General features: G+C 39.8%; 8 protein-coding genes across 8 annotated transcripts; 6 read left to right on the top strand and 2 right to left on the bottom strand.

Moving 5' to 3' along the window:
- Window positions 1-133: 133 nt before the first annotated feature.
- On the top strand, window positions 134-978 carry LOC6566827 (adult cuticle protein 1). Its single transcript, XM_001993146.2, has 2 exons — window positions 134-209; window positions 289-978. Exons 1-2 carry the CDS (start codon window positions 156-158, stop codon window positions 670-672), a joined length of 438 nt encoding a protein of 145 aa, XP_001993182.2. The 5' UTR covers window positions 134-155; the 3' UTR covers window positions 673-978.
- A 1,412-nt stretch (window positions 979-2,390) lies between these two features.
- Window positions 2,391-5,076, top strand: LOC6566826 (exonuclease mut-7 homolog). The gene is made up of 4 exons (XM_001993145.2): window positions 2,391-2,629; window positions 2,741-3,392; window positions 3,450-4,456; window positions 4,770-5,076. The coding sequence occupies exons 1-4, from the start codon at window positions 2,521-2,523 to the stop codon at window positions 4,898-4,900; spliced, it is 1,899 nt and encodes a 632-aa protein (XP_001993181.1). The 5' UTR covers window positions 2,391-2,520; the 3' UTR covers window positions 4,901-5,076.
- A 58-nt stretch (window positions 5,077-5,134) lies between these two features.
- Window positions 5,135-7,013, bottom strand: LOC6566825 (5'-3' exonuclease PLD3). Its single transcript, XM_001993144.2, has 2 exons — window positions 5,631-7,013; window positions 5,135-5,565 (listed from the first exon to the last, which is right to left on the bottom strand). Exons 1-2 carry the CDS (start codon window positions 6,810-6,812, stop codon window positions 5,308-5,310), a joined length of 1,440 nt encoding a protein of 479 aa, XP_001993180.1. The 5' UTR covers window positions 6,813-7,013; the 3' UTR covers window positions 5,135-5,307.
- Window positions 7,014-7,031: 18 nt separating this feature from the next.
- Window positions 7,032-7,580, top strand: LOC6566824 (NTF2-related export protein). The gene has a single exon (XM_001993143.2). The coding sequence runs from the start codon at window positions 7,130-7,132 to the stop codon at window positions 7,532-7,534; it is 405 nt and encodes a 134-aa protein (XP_001993179.1). The 5' UTR covers window positions 7,032-7,129; the 3' UTR covers window positions 7,535-7,580.
- A 162-nt stretch (window positions 7,581-7,742) lies between these two features.
- LOC6566680 (ubiquinone biosynthesis O-methyltransferase) lies at window positions 7,743-9,102 on the top strand. Its single transcript, XM_001993142.2, has 4 exons — window positions 7,743-7,823; window positions 7,877-8,056; window positions 8,109-8,641; window positions 8,703-9,102. Exons 1-4 carry the CDS (start codon window positions 7,789-7,791, stop codon window positions 8,840-8,842), a joined length of 888 nt encoding a protein of 295 aa, XP_001993178.1. The 5' UTR covers window positions 7,743-7,788; the 3' UTR covers window positions 8,843-9,102.
- On the bottom strand, window positions 9,034-9,625 carry LOC6566679 (M-phase phosphoprotein 6). The gene has a single exon (XM_001993141.2). The coding sequence runs from the start codon at window positions 9,568-9,570 to the stop codon at window positions 9,100-9,102; it is 471 nt and encodes a 156-aa protein (XP_001993177.1). The 5' UTR covers window positions 9,571-9,625; the 3' UTR covers window positions 9,034-9,099.
- Window positions 9,626-10,479: 854 nt separating this feature from the next.
- Window positions 10,480-12,549, top strand: LOC6566678 (transcription factor E2F2). Its single transcript, XM_001993140.2, has 5 exons — window positions 10,480-11,010; window positions 11,079-11,188; window positions 11,535-11,793; window positions 11,863-12,196; window positions 12,259-12,549. The coding sequence occupies exons 1-5, from the start codon at window positions 10,681-10,683 to the stop codon at window positions 12,357-12,359; spliced, it is 1,134 nt and encodes a 377-aa protein (XP_001993176.1). The 5' UTR covers window positions 10,480-10,680; the 3' UTR covers window positions 12,360-12,549.
- Window positions 12,550-12,978: 429 nt separating this feature from the next.
- On the top strand, window positions 12,979-16,993 carry LOC6566677. The gene is made up of 5 exons (XM_032739330.1): window positions 12,979-13,197; window positions 13,269-13,610; window positions 14,629-14,907; window positions 14,965-16,686; window positions 16,884-16,993. Exons 1-4 carry the CDS (start codon window positions 13,048-13,050, stop codon window positions 16,642-16,644), a joined length of 2,451 nt encoding a protein of 816 aa, XP_032595221.1. The 5' UTR covers window positions 12,979-13,047; the 3' UTR covers window positions 16,645-16,686; window positions 16,884-16,993.
- Window positions 16,994-17,054: the final 61 nt, after the last annotated feature.

Genomic DNA, 17,054 nt, shown 5'->3' with positions numbered 1-17,054 from the left:
CGGGAGGGGCGGGTCCACATATGTATCTGTATCAGTTTCCGCATTAGCTGCAAGCATTGTCTGAGAACTGGATTTGGCATGGGCTAGAATCATGAATCGAACCAGAATTTGTCTCCGTACTGTTGGCACTATAAAAACCCAACCAACCGGGACAGATGTCAATTAGTAACGTTTCAATCGTCGCACAGTTCACAGAAGCTAACATGAAGGTGAGAGAGAATGAGAGCTGAGGATAGCCAGCAAGGAGCTGAGACTTAAGCCACCATCCTCTTCCTTTCTGTATTCCAGTTCGCAGTTGTCGTAGTCTTGTTCGCACTTGCCTGGGGCGTCAACAGTTCAGTGGTGCCACTGATCGCTGGTGTTCATGGACCCTTGGTGCTCAGTGCACCCGCTGTTGCCGGCTCCGTAGCCGTGCACGCCTCCGCTGTGCCCGCTGCCGTGCCCGTTGCTATCTCTCCAGCTGGACCTGTGCTCATCCAATCCGCGCCAGCAATCGCGCATGCCTCTCCCATTGTTGTGGCTGCAGCCCCAGCACCGGCTGTTATTGCCGTCGCCGCTGCACCTGCCTCGTATGTGGCGAAGACCCGGGGTGCAGTCCATGTCGCTCCACTGCCAGGACATATTCAGAGCGCCGCCTCCGTCAATCTGCAGCCAGCACCAGGCACCTTGTAAGCACGAGCCAATGGAGCTACAATTTGGATTACAACAACACCAGACCTGCCTTCGACCTTGCCATCGATTTGTTTTTAGTTCACGCTAATTTTTAAGTTATGCATTCCTTTGTTTATTTCTATTTCCCGAATGGTTTTCCCACTTTCCCCCATATCACACAACTTACTGCCGCCAATCTAAGTCACAATCTTCGTTTCTAATCAGCAGCCGCTCTCACCTTTAGGTAACTGCCTAACGGTTTTCCTATTCTCTACTTATTCTGGTCTACTTTATGAATATATCTATCTATTCCTATCGATCTGTTAACCAAATGAAATTCTCACACACAAACACACCCTCACTGTTGTCATATAAAAAATTGTTTCTAAATAAAACATGTTTAAAATCAAAATCTCGTTTTTAATATATACACATATATATGTATAATATATATTTAAGGGAAGCTGGTCAGCATAAATCGATTGAATTAAATAAAATTACTGAGCTTTTTTACTATCAAAGATCTGATCTATATTGTTAATCGATTGAACAATCTTAAGCCAAGTTTTGTCTAGAGTATAAAATCTTGTAAATTCAAGATTTGCAATCTTGCTTTACCAAGATCAATTAATCAATTGGAATTATAGTTTAGCAGATAGCATATGCAACGTTGTTAAACACTAGCTTAATACCGTTATTTATACACCTTCAGCTAACTTGTTGCCAACTAAATAGTATATATTTGATAGAGAGAGAGAGAGAGAGAGAGAGAGTTATCTAAGCTAAATTAGAGCAGGGCCAGTTAACCTTGATTGCAACTTGTACAATTTATAGCAAATGTTTGCCTTATTTTTAATCTTGATATTGCCGCATGCTAATTTTGCAAACTCTGAGGTCAGCATTGTTGTTGTTGTTGGTGTTATATGTACATGTCATGTTGTCACTTAAGCCCATAAATCTTGACAAGCCAGTGTTGGTTGTCTACACGTGCTACCATCGGTCTTGTCCATAAATAGAACTAGAACTGGAACTGCAACCGTAATTTACAATATTATATTAATCGCATTTTATAATATAACTATTTTATATTAATAGCTTTCTTATGTAATGAATTCAAGCTTACATAACGACTAGCTTGAACTCATAGAAAAATTCAATGAATCATTTGTAGTAGGGTTAAGTTAATTGAATTGCGATAGATGCTTTTACGACTTGACATATATTCGCCATACGTTATGATAATTGTCAGTCATTAAAATGGGTAAATAATAAACCAATTAAATCATTAAAATACGATTAATTCAAGAAACTAAATTATTAATGCAAGGGCATGACTGTTAATAATGAGTGAAAAAATCCATTCTTAATATTTGTATTAACAATTCTAAATACAAAAATTAAGCATTTTAAATATTAACGGCGTGTGCAACTTTTCAGATAAAGTTCGCTAGTTCAATATAAATTATTAAGAAACAAATATCGATATTATTAATATACACCTATCGATATCTAAATAAATATAGGAGTAATCTATGCTAAGTTAACATCTGTTAAGTTTAAATTTCACTAAAATTCTTAAGCTAACTTATTAGGTTGTCCTTGCTAAATCATCGGTGCAAGTAATTTGAAGCATTTGGCATTCACTTTTATCTTTAAAAGCGTCAAGCGAATTGTTCACTGACAAAACCAGCTACTGAGCAGTTTTACTGAATAGTGTCCACTGTTATTAACAGTACACAAAACTGTAAAGTTTCGTAGATGCCAAAAACATATGTTTTTACACCGCGTATGAAATTTAGTTATCAATTTTGCAAGTGCTCTTATATTTGGCGATTGTGTGTGGGGCTCTGCTCCCACAAATAAATAAATATGGCTAAAACCTACAACGCTATACCGGCTGGCTTTGAGTCCGACGACGAAGAACTCGATTACATGCTGGCCAACATGAAAATCAAACGTCTCGAAGATATTACAACAGGTATGAAACAAAAAAAAAGCTGAATAAAATAGTTTTTATTTTACATAGATCATCGAATAAAACTCTGAAATGATGATCATTATAAATATAATGCAAAATCTTTCCCAATAGGTGCTGGCATAAATGGTGATTTCGACGCCACACTGGACTCCGAATCGCAGTTATTCTTCACTGTATTCCGCGAAAAGTGGAACATGCACAGCAAGTGCAAATCATCACCTTACATGAGACAGGATCTAATCAATGCACTGATGCGCCACCAAAATCCCATGCTAATGGCCCTCAAACTATTCGCAAACTGTCCCGACAGCAGCAATGTGAAGAACAAGAGTCTGTCGCACTTTGTGCTGGACACGGTGTGCCAACTGCAATCGGATAAGCCCCAGTTGAGTGATCATTGCGATGACAACACAAGCATGATTGCCTTTCACTTTGTGAAGACAACTGGACTACAATCGCTAAATAATGCCATGGTGCAGGCATATCGCATCCATCAAATACGCGAATTGCTGGTGCCCAAGCTGCGCGAGATGCTCGACAGCGGTTTCTACAAGGAGGTCGCCCAGTGGACAATCAATTTGCAGTTAACGCATCAATTTGATATGATGGAATTGGCCTTTCCGCTGATTGCGCAGGAAAAGCTGCCGTTGGCCGAAGAGTACCTGGAACAGGCGACCCATCAACGTCTGCCATTCGTCAAGTTTCTCGACTCGCTGCTGCACAAGGAGAAATCCGTGATTGAGCTATGTGAAAATATCCTAAGGTGGTCAGACTTGTATTTATTTAGCGTATGATATTTAATCTGCTTTGTTTTTTGTAGTGGCTACAAGAATCTGAAGGTGTCGCATCATGTGCTAAGCTATCGCCCCGTCTCAAAGATCGTGGCACGCCTAGCCAAGAAATACGAATTCGATGACTCTATTACGCCTAACTACAAATTCACAAAGACCTGCAGCTACTTACATTACCTGTACCGCGAATACGAAAAGTCGCGCATCAATCTGGCCAGCTTCCGAGAGTTGGTGAGCGTCCATGCTTATGACTATGCACTACAGGTGGACTTTGTCAGCTATCTGGCGGCGGCAACTGTGCTCAGTCCGAATGCATCGGAGGCCGTCTATTGGCACAATGAGTTCAAGCTGCTTCCTCAGGATTGTCCGCACGAAATCAAATCCCTAATTTCACAAAACAAACAGCAACAACCGCAGCAGCAACAACAGCAACAGCGACATCAAAAATCCATGGAGCAAATCCAAGAGACAACGTCTGAAGTGTACCTGAGCATGGATCTGCCGGATAAATGCCTCATCATTGTAGATACAGCGCCGATATTCGAGCATATGCTGCAGCATCTACAGCGTGAGCAGATCATCTACATGGACGCGGAGTGGATGCAGAACGTCTGCGTACAGAATCAGCTCTGTCTGCTACAGATTGCTACCACGCACAATGTGTACCTCATCGATTGCCTGGCCAACCAGGCGCTACACGAAGATCACTGGCGTGCCCTCGGCGCCACTGTCTTCAACAATGTGAACATTCTCAAGGTGGGCTTCTCCATGCTCAACGATCTGTCGGTGCTGCAACGTTCGCTGCCACTGCAGCTGCGTCTCCACATGCCGCACCATTATCTCGATCTGCGCACTGTTTGGCTGGAGCTGAAAAAACAGCGCCATGGCATTGAGTTGCCCTTTGGCAATCTAAATCGTGCCGGCGATGCACTCACAGATTTAACCATGCTTTGTCTGGGCAAAAAGCTAAACAAAGCCAATCAGTGCTCCAATTGGGCAAATCGACCGCTGCGACGCGAACAGATTCTATATGCAGGTGAGTAAAATGAACTCTTCAATATTACAATAAGAATAGTCAAGACATGCTCTTAAACAAATATGCTTACCAATGATTAATAATTGTAGCAGACAAAATGAAATTGTATAGTTTAAACACATCGGCTCCTCTATTCGTAACGATCGCATCATCGATATCGATCGATATCGATTACGTCTGTTAGGTACAATGCTGCGTGTTATGTTACAAATGTTATTAAAACCTTTATTCTATGTCAATGTTTGAAATTTAAAATCACTTCCTAAGCCAAAGAATAACATATTAAGAATCAATTCTTTTTACTTATTTATAGCTATTGATGCACGTTGCCTGCTGCACATCTACGACTGTCTAACAGGCTGTGTGTCTGATATTAATTTGATTATTGAGAAGAGCATTGCCAGCAACAATTTCCTGAGGCGTGGCGGAAATAACGTGAAATAAGTGTGTAAATCTCAATGGTAGTTCGGAAAAACGTATTGAATTCTAAAAAGCACCGCATATTATTAGTTTAAAGTTAATGTTATGGAATGAGTATTTGAATTATATACACAATGACAAAATAGAGCAGAACTTTATTAACAATGCGAGAAATTTGTATTTCTTATCTTAACATGTGCAAATATCATAATGAAGCTAATTTTCGAGGTAAAATAAAAAAAGTAAAAAGTACAAAGCTACATTAACAAAGATAGAGCAGAACTTTATTAAAACTGCGTATAAAGTGCAGGACAAAGCATCGTAAAAATACTGTAATTATCAAAAGATGGTTAGATAGCATGGAACTGATATGATATGAGGTCATTGATAAAGCTTTCAGTCGCACAATAATACAATGCTGGACGTAATGCTTATGTCAAGGCATGTGCATAAGTACTATTCCAGTCCCTATCGAAAATGTTCTGTAAATCATTGCGTATCGAAGCCGTCATGTTGGGCACAGTGTCCTTTAAGACAAGGCCAATGCCAGCGGTGTCTGTGAAATAGTCACCAGACCAATTGGAGGTGCCAATATACGCCACTCTATCGGTCACCATATACTTGTTGTGATTCACCCGCCCATAGGGAATTCGCTTCTGATCCTCATCGGCGGGCACAATAAATCGACGCTTTAATGACGAATGAGTAATAAAAATAAATATAAACAAACATAATGTAATCAATTTTTACTCACAATTTCAATGTTCACATGACGATTGCTCATGGTGAGATCTTGAAGTGAGCGTAGATAGTGATCCATGCTAGCATCGGAATGTTGCCACCACGAAATGAGCATCTTAACGTGGACACCACGCTCAATGGCCGCCGAGCGTATGGCGTTATCAATGGCCGGCCAGAACTGGAGCTTTTGTCCAAAGACAATGAGCGGATAGTAATCCATGACAGAGATGTGCACAAATTCCAAAGCCGAGTTAATCGAATTTAAAATGGCATCTAGATCGTGAGTACGTCCGGGGGCAGAAAGGGGCGGAGGAGCACTGGATGCGAATGCCTGCATTGTGTACTCCTTGTTCACATTCAATATCATGGGCTGCTCCTTGTTGTAGTCAGTTTTGTAATCAAAGGACCAGGAGGAAGGGATGCGTGCATCGGCATTACTGCCCAGATACCAGTACGCCTTGAATATCTTGGCCAAATCGCTAGTTAGCTGCGGACAATTTTGAGCCAAGACGCCCAACTCTTTGACCTGTGTCAATGCACGCCAATCCATGTTGGCGCTGCCCAGATAAAAGTGCTTATTGTCGACAATCCAGAGCTTTGTGTGCAGAATGCCACCGCCCAGATACTTGCGAAAATCCAGTGATACCACCTTGGCGGCACCATAGCTCTCCAGTATTTTAGTGTCCAAATTGGGGGACACACTCGAGGGTTCGCTTTGTGCAATGCGGATCTTGATCTTTGGACTCCCGCCAATGAAATCTGGCCCGTTAGCTAGCAGACGGTTGAAAATTTGCTCACCAGGCTCGGCGCTGCTGTGATTGAATCCCGTATCCTCGCCCCGCATTGTCCAGTAGAAGGAGCCAATGTCCAGGGTGGAATTACCGAGATCCAGCAATCGTTGCCACGCTTCAAAGGTGCTCATGAACTTGGGGCTATTTGGTGTATAATTCAGGCCAATGGGTATGGACTCGACCAGGCTTATGTTACAATCGTAATGCTGGTCGTCACGTCGATGTTCCGCGGACCGCAGCATCAACGGTTTGGGATGGAACGCGGAACCGGCCAGAAAGAGCAACAGAAATGTGGATAGCAGGAACATTTGCAGTGCATGCACATTGCCCCTTTGCATATTCCGATCCGGGGCATTTTCAACGTCATCGTCGTGGTTGAGCAGCGGTTCACCGGCTTTGTACATTCTACTGCAGTTATCTAATACTATATATTTATGCCAGTTTTGCCAATTACCGTGACCTTTATTTCACAAGTGTGTCCTTATCGCAAGCCTCACAGCAATTGTGATTCGACAAGTGTTAAAAATTTAGTATTTCGCCGCGATATTTTAAGTATCGATTTCTAGCAATCCGTTGCAAGACTTTTCAAGTGATATGTTAACTTTTTATTAGTGTGTCGTGTCTAAACCGATTCATCGTAGATTTTGGCGATTTCTAATGTTATCGAACGAGCTATAAAATTGCGGTATTTGCATTCATCATCGCTTCGAACGCAAAAGCGATGAACAGCGATCTGAAGAGCAAAATTGAAGCCTGCTGTCGCACGGCTGAAGACTTTACTCGACTCTACTATGCAACCTTGGACAATCGGCGAGCTCAGATGGGTCTCTTGTATTTAGACGGCGCAAACTTAAGCTGGAACGGCAATGGCGCACAGGGTCGTGAGACAATTGAGAAATTCTTGAAGGAGTTGCCAACGTCGCGCCATCAGATGACAACGCTGGATGCGCAACCCATTCTAGATCCCTCAGTAGGGGAGCAGAGAACATATACGATATTGGCCAGTGGAACGGTTAAGTTTGCTGATCACCCCGTGCGCAATTTTCAGCAATCCTTTCTGATAACCGCCGAAAATGACAAATGGAAAATATTCTCGGATTGTTATCGCATACAGGAGCCATTTTAGTTAGTAGCAATTTAATGTTAATAAATAAATTAGATTTACAGAAAAATCAATGTGTTCTTTAAATATCGATTAGCTATCGATTCCTTTATTTGCAAGCAACAACAGGCCATTTCTAGGCCAAAAACTTATTACGATTGTGTCAACCCTCCAATTATCGATCCTTTCGCTATTATGCGAGACATAATCGATAATCGCCTTATCGATAATTATAATAATAGCAGCTGTTTTACATAAGCGTTTCTAATACAGGCAAGATGTTGCAAAATTATGGGCTTTTAAGTCGCATCAAGTATGCCAAACATATTACAATCTGGTGCACATAATTGTTTTATTATTAACTAGGATAAGTCACGCACTTGTCAGCGTGCTATCGAGGAACATCTGTTTATACAATGGCTCCCAACAACAGCAACAACAGAGCGCAGAAACTGATCGGGAAGTCAAACATCATGAAAAGTATGCCACCGATTGGTGGAACAAAAATGGTCCGCTTGCAGCGTTGCATGCTTTAAATGAAATCAGGTAAGTGGCTGTTAAGTCAATTGATATATTTACTATAGAAGTTGATTTATAGAGTACCCCTAATACGCGATGGAATTGTGGCTCGTGGCAATGTTAAATCCCATTATATAAACACCACAAAAGTGCTGGATGGCCAACGCATATTGGATGTGGGCTGTGGCGCTGGGGTGCTGACGGAGCAACTGGCTCGCCTAGGGGCTCAAGTAACTGGCATTGATCTGGGTGAAGAGCTCGTTAAAGCGGCACGTGCTCACCTGAGCAACTGCAGCCCAGAACTCAGCTCGCGAGTCCAATATGAAGCGGAAGCAATTAATCAACATGCAATGCAGAATTGTGAATCCTACGATGCGATTGTTGTGTCCGAAGTGCTTGAGCATGTCGACGATAAGGTGGCACTGCTTAACTCCTGCGTGCAAACACTAAAGCCAGGCGGCTCCATTTTCATCACCACCCTTAATAAAACAATACCGATGTGGATGGGTGGCGTTGTCCTTGGCGAATATGTGCTGAGCTTGGCTCCAAGGGGCACACATCACTGGGATAAAATGATAGCACCTCTCGATGTGCAGCGCATATTGGATACGAGTAAGGATTAGATCATAAATATAAGGCGAGCAATCTTTTTGAATTTCTCCTCTCGTTGCAGTGAATTGCCAGACGGTGCTCATCAATGGCAGCACCTACGACTTTTGGCACAACACTTGGCGCTGGATAAACTCCACACAGCTGTGTTATGCGCTGCAAGCGATTAAGCAAAAGCCGGACGAATATGCCTCATCTCATTGACTGTATTTTATTAGGTTAGGTTAGGTTATATCGGCTGTCAGCCTGATGGGCTGACGCACTTAGGCCATAATTGCCCCGTTGTGATACCGAATGGGATTCAGGGATTTTCTCCTGCAGTCGTGCCTCCAAATCATTCTAACAAGTCAAACATTTGCCCAGTCAGATGCGTTAATGAATTTCGCTATCTTGGCTGGTCTTATATGTCGGAGCTCTGATATGTATTTTATTAACTTAGTTATTAAAGTAAAACGTGAACATTATATACCGCCATCGTCCTGGCGTGGCTTTTTAAATTGCATCTTCTTCTGATTGGATTTGCGCTTGTTGATATCATTCCTCGCTGTCATTTTTTTTTGGATTGTTTTGCTTATGGCCGTTGCTTGATTGGCATAATAGGTTTCTGCCATTTGCTCGTCGTTAACCTCGGTTGGTTGCTCGGGTTTCGTTTTGCCCTCCTTTTCAGCCCGCTCCAGTTCCAGCAGGCGCTCCAGTTCAGGATTCATTCCTCGAAAACTAAGTCGTCCATCACTGAGACCGGCACAAATCGAATAACTGGGCTCGATTATAAAATTTGAATTACTATTGAGCATCTTTTGGTTTAGCTCATTCGAGTACAGGGCTCGGCTCTGCTCGTCATCATCTTCCTTTTCCACTTTGGCTTTGGTGCGTTGCATGAACTTCATATCCAATACGCCCCGCGACAGTCTGGGCTTCATTTTCGAAGGCATTTCGATATTTGTCCGCTTTTCTTTAAGAAATAATTCGAAAAGTTTGCACGTTGTTTTTTATTCCGAATAAAGGAGCAAAACAAACTGAGTTATAGTGGTGGACAATACAGCAATAGTGTTGGGAAACATTGAAGCTGCATTGACATGTGGGCGCGCTTGACTTGTTCAAACTATCACTTTGTGAATTGTGTTGCTTGGAATAGATTATAAAAATTTGTTTTTCAGGTAAAAAAATAATATTTAAGCCATATCAATAGTGCATAAGTGTCTACGTGTTATAAGTAATGCAATTTACAACAACGTTTCGAGACAATGAGTTAAATGGAGGGCTGGTTAAAAGCTTGTAGCACATCCAACACATGTGAAAAAAAGAAGAATAAACAGTTAAGTTATAAGTAACAAAAAGAAAGCTCACCACAAAATGTGGATTTGTTATTTTGGAACAATGATGAAAAAATGGGTCGTACAGCGTGACACGCAATTAAAGCAGCTGAGAAAGCGCGCCCCTCGTGGCGCGTAAATAAGAAATGTGTTAGTTCATGTAGAAAAGAATTTCATATAGGCGGACATTGAAAAAACACTATAAACGCTAATGACTTAGCTATATATATATATATTTTTTTTTTAAATATGTATATTGAAATAAAAAATAGTCATGTTTAATTGTTCGATAAATCGTGCTCTTCGATAAATTGGTAGAGGTGTGGTAAAGGTATATTGATTGCAGTGCAACTCAATTAAATTGCTATAAAGACAGCAAAATTTTGCATAGGCACCAAAATTTATGTTGAATTGAGCTTAACCTTAAAATAAGCAAATGTTATTGCCTTGTAAACGCGCATGGAAATAATTGCGCCAACCTCATTTGGACGACAATTGGTGGCGGTTGGTCGATAAATTGATTGGGTACAGTTCTGGTGCGCAGTGCTGGGAGAATGAAAAAAAGTGACATAAATGGCGGAATTGTGCTCAAGCGCCAACATTTGTATTTAATTGAGAATTATAATAAAAATACGTGAATATTTTCATTGTTGAAACACGCAGCAAATCGATAACGCCAACAAATTAGTAACCAAACATCGAACGGAGACTTTTATTTGAGTGCGCGCCATGTACAAGCGTAAATCTGCGACAATAGTCACCAAGCAGCGGATCACTGCCAGCAGCAGCAGTCCCGATACTGATGACACCGCCAGTGTCCACGATGACCTGAAGGCTGTCAAACAGCCCTATGGCACCTTCCACATAGACCTGCCTCTGGATGCGAAACAACAAAAGCCCAAAATACAAAAACAGCAACAACAACAATCACAAGCTCTACCAACTCAAGCACAGCCAAGTCCACAACAGCAGCAGCGCTCTGTGGGTTCGCTGGTATTGTTGACCCAAAAATTCGTTGAACTAATGAAGCGGAATGGCGGCACCATAGATCTGAAAGAAGTAACACCTTGCAATTGATTACTGTATTCCATATATATATATACATATTTATTTATTTATTGTTGCAGGCCACCAAAATCTTGGACGTGCAGAAGAGACGCATCTATGATATCACCAATGTGCTGGAGGGCATCGGGCTAATTGACAAGGGGAGACACTGTTCGCTAGTGCGTTGGCGGTAAGCACTCACCCAATTGATTTGGCTGATCTATTATTATTATTATAGATGACTATGTATATAAACAAAATTAAATTGTTTATTTATTGCTTTTTTGATGACTTTAATCTAGCAGCAATTAAATGCGCCAGATTTAACTTTCCCAAACAATAATTTAATGAACAATTGCAAATATGCAAAGGAAGCAAACTAATTTTTTCTACAGAGCCAGAATTTTAAAGTACCAAATATATAAATATATATTTGATTCAATTATGAAGCTCTCAAAGTTTGGGCTCAATCTTGTCATTATTTTATCTTTTAATACCTTATAATTAAATAAGTCAATATGACTATCTTTTTATAGCGGCGGCGGCTTTAACAATGCCAAGGAATGCAAGGACTATGACATCGCCTGTGAGCAAACGAATCATCTGAAATCAATAGAGGAGGATTTGGATAGGCAATTGGATTATGCGCAACGCAACCTGAACTATGTGATGCAGGATCCAGTTAATCAATCGTACGCGTATGTCACGCGAGACGATCTACTTAATCAGTTTGGTGATGATTCCGTATTTACCATACCAAACTGTGACGAAGAGGTCGAAATTCAGCGCAGTGACGTATGTAATCTAAATTTAACAATTAAATGCTAATTTTTTATTTAAAAACAATTGCAATTGCGTTGACAGAATGAGCTGCGTGTTTCATTGGACAATGGGAGCACAATCGACATCCGTTTGGTTACCAACCAGGGTAAGGGCACTACGAATCCTAATGATGCAGATGGGCCCTTCGATGATCGATATTCGGATGAGCAGTCGCCAATGTCGTCACCGTCGCATTCCAGTGATACTGGTGGAGGCACTGGCAACATTATAAAGGACGAGCATACGTATTCCTGTAATCCCGAACTGAAGGAGGAGATGAAGGCACTGGAGAATGAACTGACGGCAAAGATAATCTTTCAAAATTATATGGCTGGCCACTCAATGAGGCGATTTTACCCCGATGATCCAGATTTAGGTAGCACTTTTATATACATATCACTAATTAATTTATGGCTCTAATAACGTTTTTGCTTTTAGAAAATCCGCCTTTAGTGCAACTGAATCCGCCACAAATAGACTTCAATTTCGTGCTGAAAAACGATGAAGGCATCTGCGAACTTTTTGACGTACAGTGTTAGGCAAACCATGTGTTGTTGGCTGGATTGGCAGCTCGCAGTTTTAATTGGCCGCGTGCGTTGTGCAAATATTTAAGATTAGTAAAATTCTTGACCTTTAATATTGTTTTATATTGTAGACATTTTAAATTAGATTAATTGTAATGTACACTTTTGGGCCAATAAATTACGTCGATGCGTATTCGTATACAAACACACCTGAAATTGACTCCATGTTTTATATTTATATTTATACATATATATTGAGCGCGACTCGGGATAATCCTGGTATTTCTCCGAATAAACCGATGCATACATGTATTACTACATAAGTTTGTCATGTATCTGTCTTATCGTCGCTCCAAATCATCGATATTAAATAATAATTGAGCACGAGCCTTTTAAAGTTTCACACATTATTAATTAGTAATTAGTAAACTTTAAAATTGGATAAGACGCTACGGATTCAAAATTAAGTTTAAATTTGCATTTAGAAGACAGTGAGTGTCCTTTGTATCGATAACGGTTTTGCAAAGTAATCATTAATATTGGCGAATGCGATGGTATCGCTTCTTATTTTGCGAATTATGCAGCACCGTCATAACGGCACTTGTGCAAAAGAGGGAAACGTTTATTAGTTGTGACGCAGCGTCGTCCACCTTTTTGGTAGAAGATTTAATTTGAAGATTTATCGAAATAATTGCCTTGAGAAATGCGTAGGCGTGATTTTATACGAGTGTGGGTGCAACTAGTTAAAAGAGTGGGCATAAACAAATATAGCTCAAAGGAATGGCAGGAGCACTACATCAATTTTTGGAATTCCATGCATTCGAGAACGGAGCCATTTATACGAATTGATTGTGTAAATTTTTGTTCAATAAGTATAAATAGAAATATATTTCAAGAATTGATTTACATTTCTCACGCCTGTAGGAGGAATGTTTAATTAAAAGCGCATCCTCATGTCTGGGCCAGGAGCAGCCACATTCGCCGAGCTCGAATCGCAAAACTTGTTCCCACACAGGGGAGAATGAATTGGAGCCAATTTCCATGTTGCGAAAACGCATTAAACTGGACATAAATGCCATGATGCTGCCTCAGTATAAAACAGCAGCAGTGAACGAGCATCCATCTCTTGCTTCCACCAGCAAAAATTCAAAGAATACCAAAAAAAAAGCAAAGGAGACAATAACAAAAATAACAACTTTGAATCTAGATCGCTCGAGCCAGGTGAAGATTGCACTACCAGAAAAACAAGAGCAACCGGAAAGCAAGGTAAGCGTAAGGGCTTATTCCATATGGTTGCCTTTTTTTTAATATTTATTCATTCAAATAAGTGAGTAGCATTTGTTATACAAAATATATAGAACTCAACTTCTTGACTATATTTATTTTGTATGGATCAAGTTTCAAAAAATTATGTTAATTGGACCATCTGTTCTGAATTTCAAATGAAATTTTTTGATAAGAAACCGTATTTTTAATTCGGTTTGAAATATAATTTTTTTAATTAAATGATACTTCTGTTTTTTTGTTTAACAAACTCAATAAATACATTTTTGTAGTTATATTTTATGTATCAGCCAGGCTTGACAGATATGTATAGTATGTCAAACAAAAATTTAAAGTCTATAAGTAAAAAAAAAAAAAATTAAACTGTTTTTTTTTTTTTTTTTTTTTTTTTTTTTTTTTTTTTTTTTTTTTTTTTTTTTTTTTTTTTTTTTTTTAAAAAATATTATTTTTTTTTTTTGGGGGGGAATTTTTTTTTTTGGCTAGACACTGCGTCTTTTAAACTGTGAGACACTGTATGTCTATGTCTATCTGTGCTTTAAAACCAATCTGTCAACCGATTATTCCTATGGCTAAGTGACATAATGGTCCGATCATGTGAATCTGTATTTCCAAAAATAAGGCACTTAATAACAGCTATGAGTATGGGTTGCGATATATTGGTAATAAGTATATATATTTTATAATACGTGAAACAATACATTGGCCGATTGTTTCCATGGCAACTATAATAGAGTTGTATGATCCGGTCGCCTGCAAAGGCAAAATATTTGAATATATATTAAGTTTGAGCTAGATAGTATTAAAACTAAGATAGTTCTCCGCATATACGACTAAAAAATTCAGACAGGGACATGGTTAGTGAAGCTGGTCAATAATATATAAAACACTTAAATGCGTTGCTAACTTAACAGATTTATTATACCACCTGCAATACTATTAAAATGTTTATTGTCTATTTGCTTCAAACACAGTTAAAGCTTATAAATTTATGTTCCCTTAGATAAATAATAAAACAGAAATCCAATTGATAGAGCAGCCAAATGAAATTATTCCAAAGCAAAAAGCAGCAAAGAAGCCGAACAATAAGAGGAATCCATCAAAAATAACGAAATATGTGGTGCAGCAAAAACCAGAGCTTGACTTAAAGAAGGAGCCCATTATCGAAAAGAGGCAAACTCGTTCGCAAATAAAGATGAAATCGTCGGCGAAAATAGCGAAGCAAACAACGCAACTAAATACGAAAGTAAAGCGCAACAATTTTCGTTCAAAAACAGTAAAAGTAGGTTGTACTTTACTTGAGTATGTGCCACCTAATCAATCTTTTTTGTTACCACAGATGAAGGTTGCCAATAAAGAACCGGCGGGCAAGCCACCGTCAGCCCTTGACTTGACATGTGGAGCAACAGGTGATCTAGCTGATAATGATGATGATGGTATCGTTTGCTTATCATCGCAATCGAAATTGATACCAACAGTTGAATCGGGTGAAAATCTGAGTGTGCCAAATATAAGTATATTTGATGAGCTAATCAATCAAACCACATCATCGATTTTACCAAATAGCAAATCTGATTATGAGCTGCAAGATATTCACATTGAGGACTCAATACGAGTGGCCGATCCATTGCCCAGTTGTCAGGATATCAGTCTGCTATTATCGGATGATATAGTCAATGCGCTGACCGAAGACATTCCTGGTGTTGCCGAAATCGAACGCTGCTTGGCCGGCTTCAGTGACCAAACGCTTATTGAGATTGAACATGAAATAGGTGATACCGTCAATTGCATTAATAATTTGCCCAGTCTATCATTCACTGTCAGCGATAAAACACCTTTGGAAGAGGATACACTAGCAGATAAAGTGCTCAATTATGAATTTGATGATGGCAATGATGATATTGATGCTATATCAGTGGACACATCTTGGAATGGCGAAGATGACTTTGAATCAGATTTGAAGTATACAACAGAAGAGCCAAAAGTAATGCAGCAAAAATCACCAGCTACTCCCAAAGCGGCTTCTACAGAATTTATCAACTTTTGCATACCAAAGAAAGTGATTGAGTCGTCTATGAGCCAAGGAGCAAAGGAGCCGCAGCAACCTAAGGCTTCAAGTGCGCAGCCGCAGTTGCTGCAACATAGACAAATGCTGCAGCATCAGCAGCAGACTAATCAGATAACCAACAGCAACCCCAGGCAGTCAATTCCAGCAGCTAAACCTGCACCGCCTGTGCCCATTTTTGCGCCACCCCTTCGCCTGCAGCCTCACTCTGGGGCAGTTGTCAACACGATGCCCGCAAGCATACTCAATATCTATGCAAGTGACGATAATAGAACAACAATTTTTGGCATTAAGTGCTGGCGCTATTTGGATGGCAGATGCCAGCAACTCAATTGCAATCATTTGCTCCATAACATTGGCGACGTGCAACGTACCCTCAATCATCTGCCGCCGGATAAGGTGCGCGAGAACTATGGCCTCCTGCTGCGACATGGCCTCCTCTTTAAAGCCTATTTCCCACTGTTCGCCGAGACATTTGCCAGGCGAGGCATGTTGTCAAATCTGATTGAAATGGTCAAAGATTGTGATCTCTATTTGGCGTTTAGTGTGCCCTTTCTCACGGAGCTTTATCAGCTACTGGTGCGCTGTGGGCTGACTCCGGACGTGGCAGCGTCGCACTTTATGAATCATTTGTGGAAGCCACACAATGCAGCAACGCATCCTGCATTATTTGAACATCTACTTCGCATATTGGCCTCGGCTAATTGGATTAATTACAGTGAGCAACTGGAGCATCTGTTCAAAAGTGGTTTCCCTGTACCAACTGCATTCTTCAAATCTATTTTAAAAGATGCCATCGACAAGAATCAAATAGTTCTGGCTGAAAAGGTGCAACAGATAGCGGGCATCATTATCAGGCAGTCATCATCATCCACGCAACATGCTCCTTCTTTTCCTCCAATTGTTATGAGATCGGACAACAGATTTCTGTCACATCAGAATCAACAGTTTTGATAAGCAAGTCGAGATGAATATCGGACTTACCTAAGACAACGTGTAAGTTATTCATTCCGATATGCTTAAACTAATATTATTTATTATATTATTTAAAGTTTTTTATTCTATTTATTTTTATTAATATTATATATTTATATATCATTTATTACATTAAATATATTATTTATAGTAACATATTATTTATTTTTATTAAAGTATAATTTCTATAATTCTCAAAATTTCTCTTTTCGTTTCAGCTCATGAAGGCCTTGCAGAATTTTGATATTAATTTCAGTTGAAGCGCTGTTGAGCAGCGCATACTTGTTTCTTTTATAAAAGTACTTAATGAAAAAGTGTATTTTTTGAGTTTTACACAATTGAAATGTGTATTTAATTTTTTATTATATTACAATTTATTAAATTACTTT

This window comes from Drosophila grimshawi, unplaced genomic scaffold (assembly GCF_018153295.1).
Source record: "Drosophila grimshawi isolate 15287-2541.00 unplaced genomic scaffold, ASM1815329v1 contig_1377, whole genome shotgun sequence".
NCBI lineage: Eukaryota > Metazoa > Arthropoda > Insecta > Diptera > Drosophilidae > Drosophila > Drosophila grimshawi.
The sequence above is the reverse complement of the archived record's forward strand: the minus strand, read 5'-3'. Positions and strand labels throughout refer to the sequence as shown.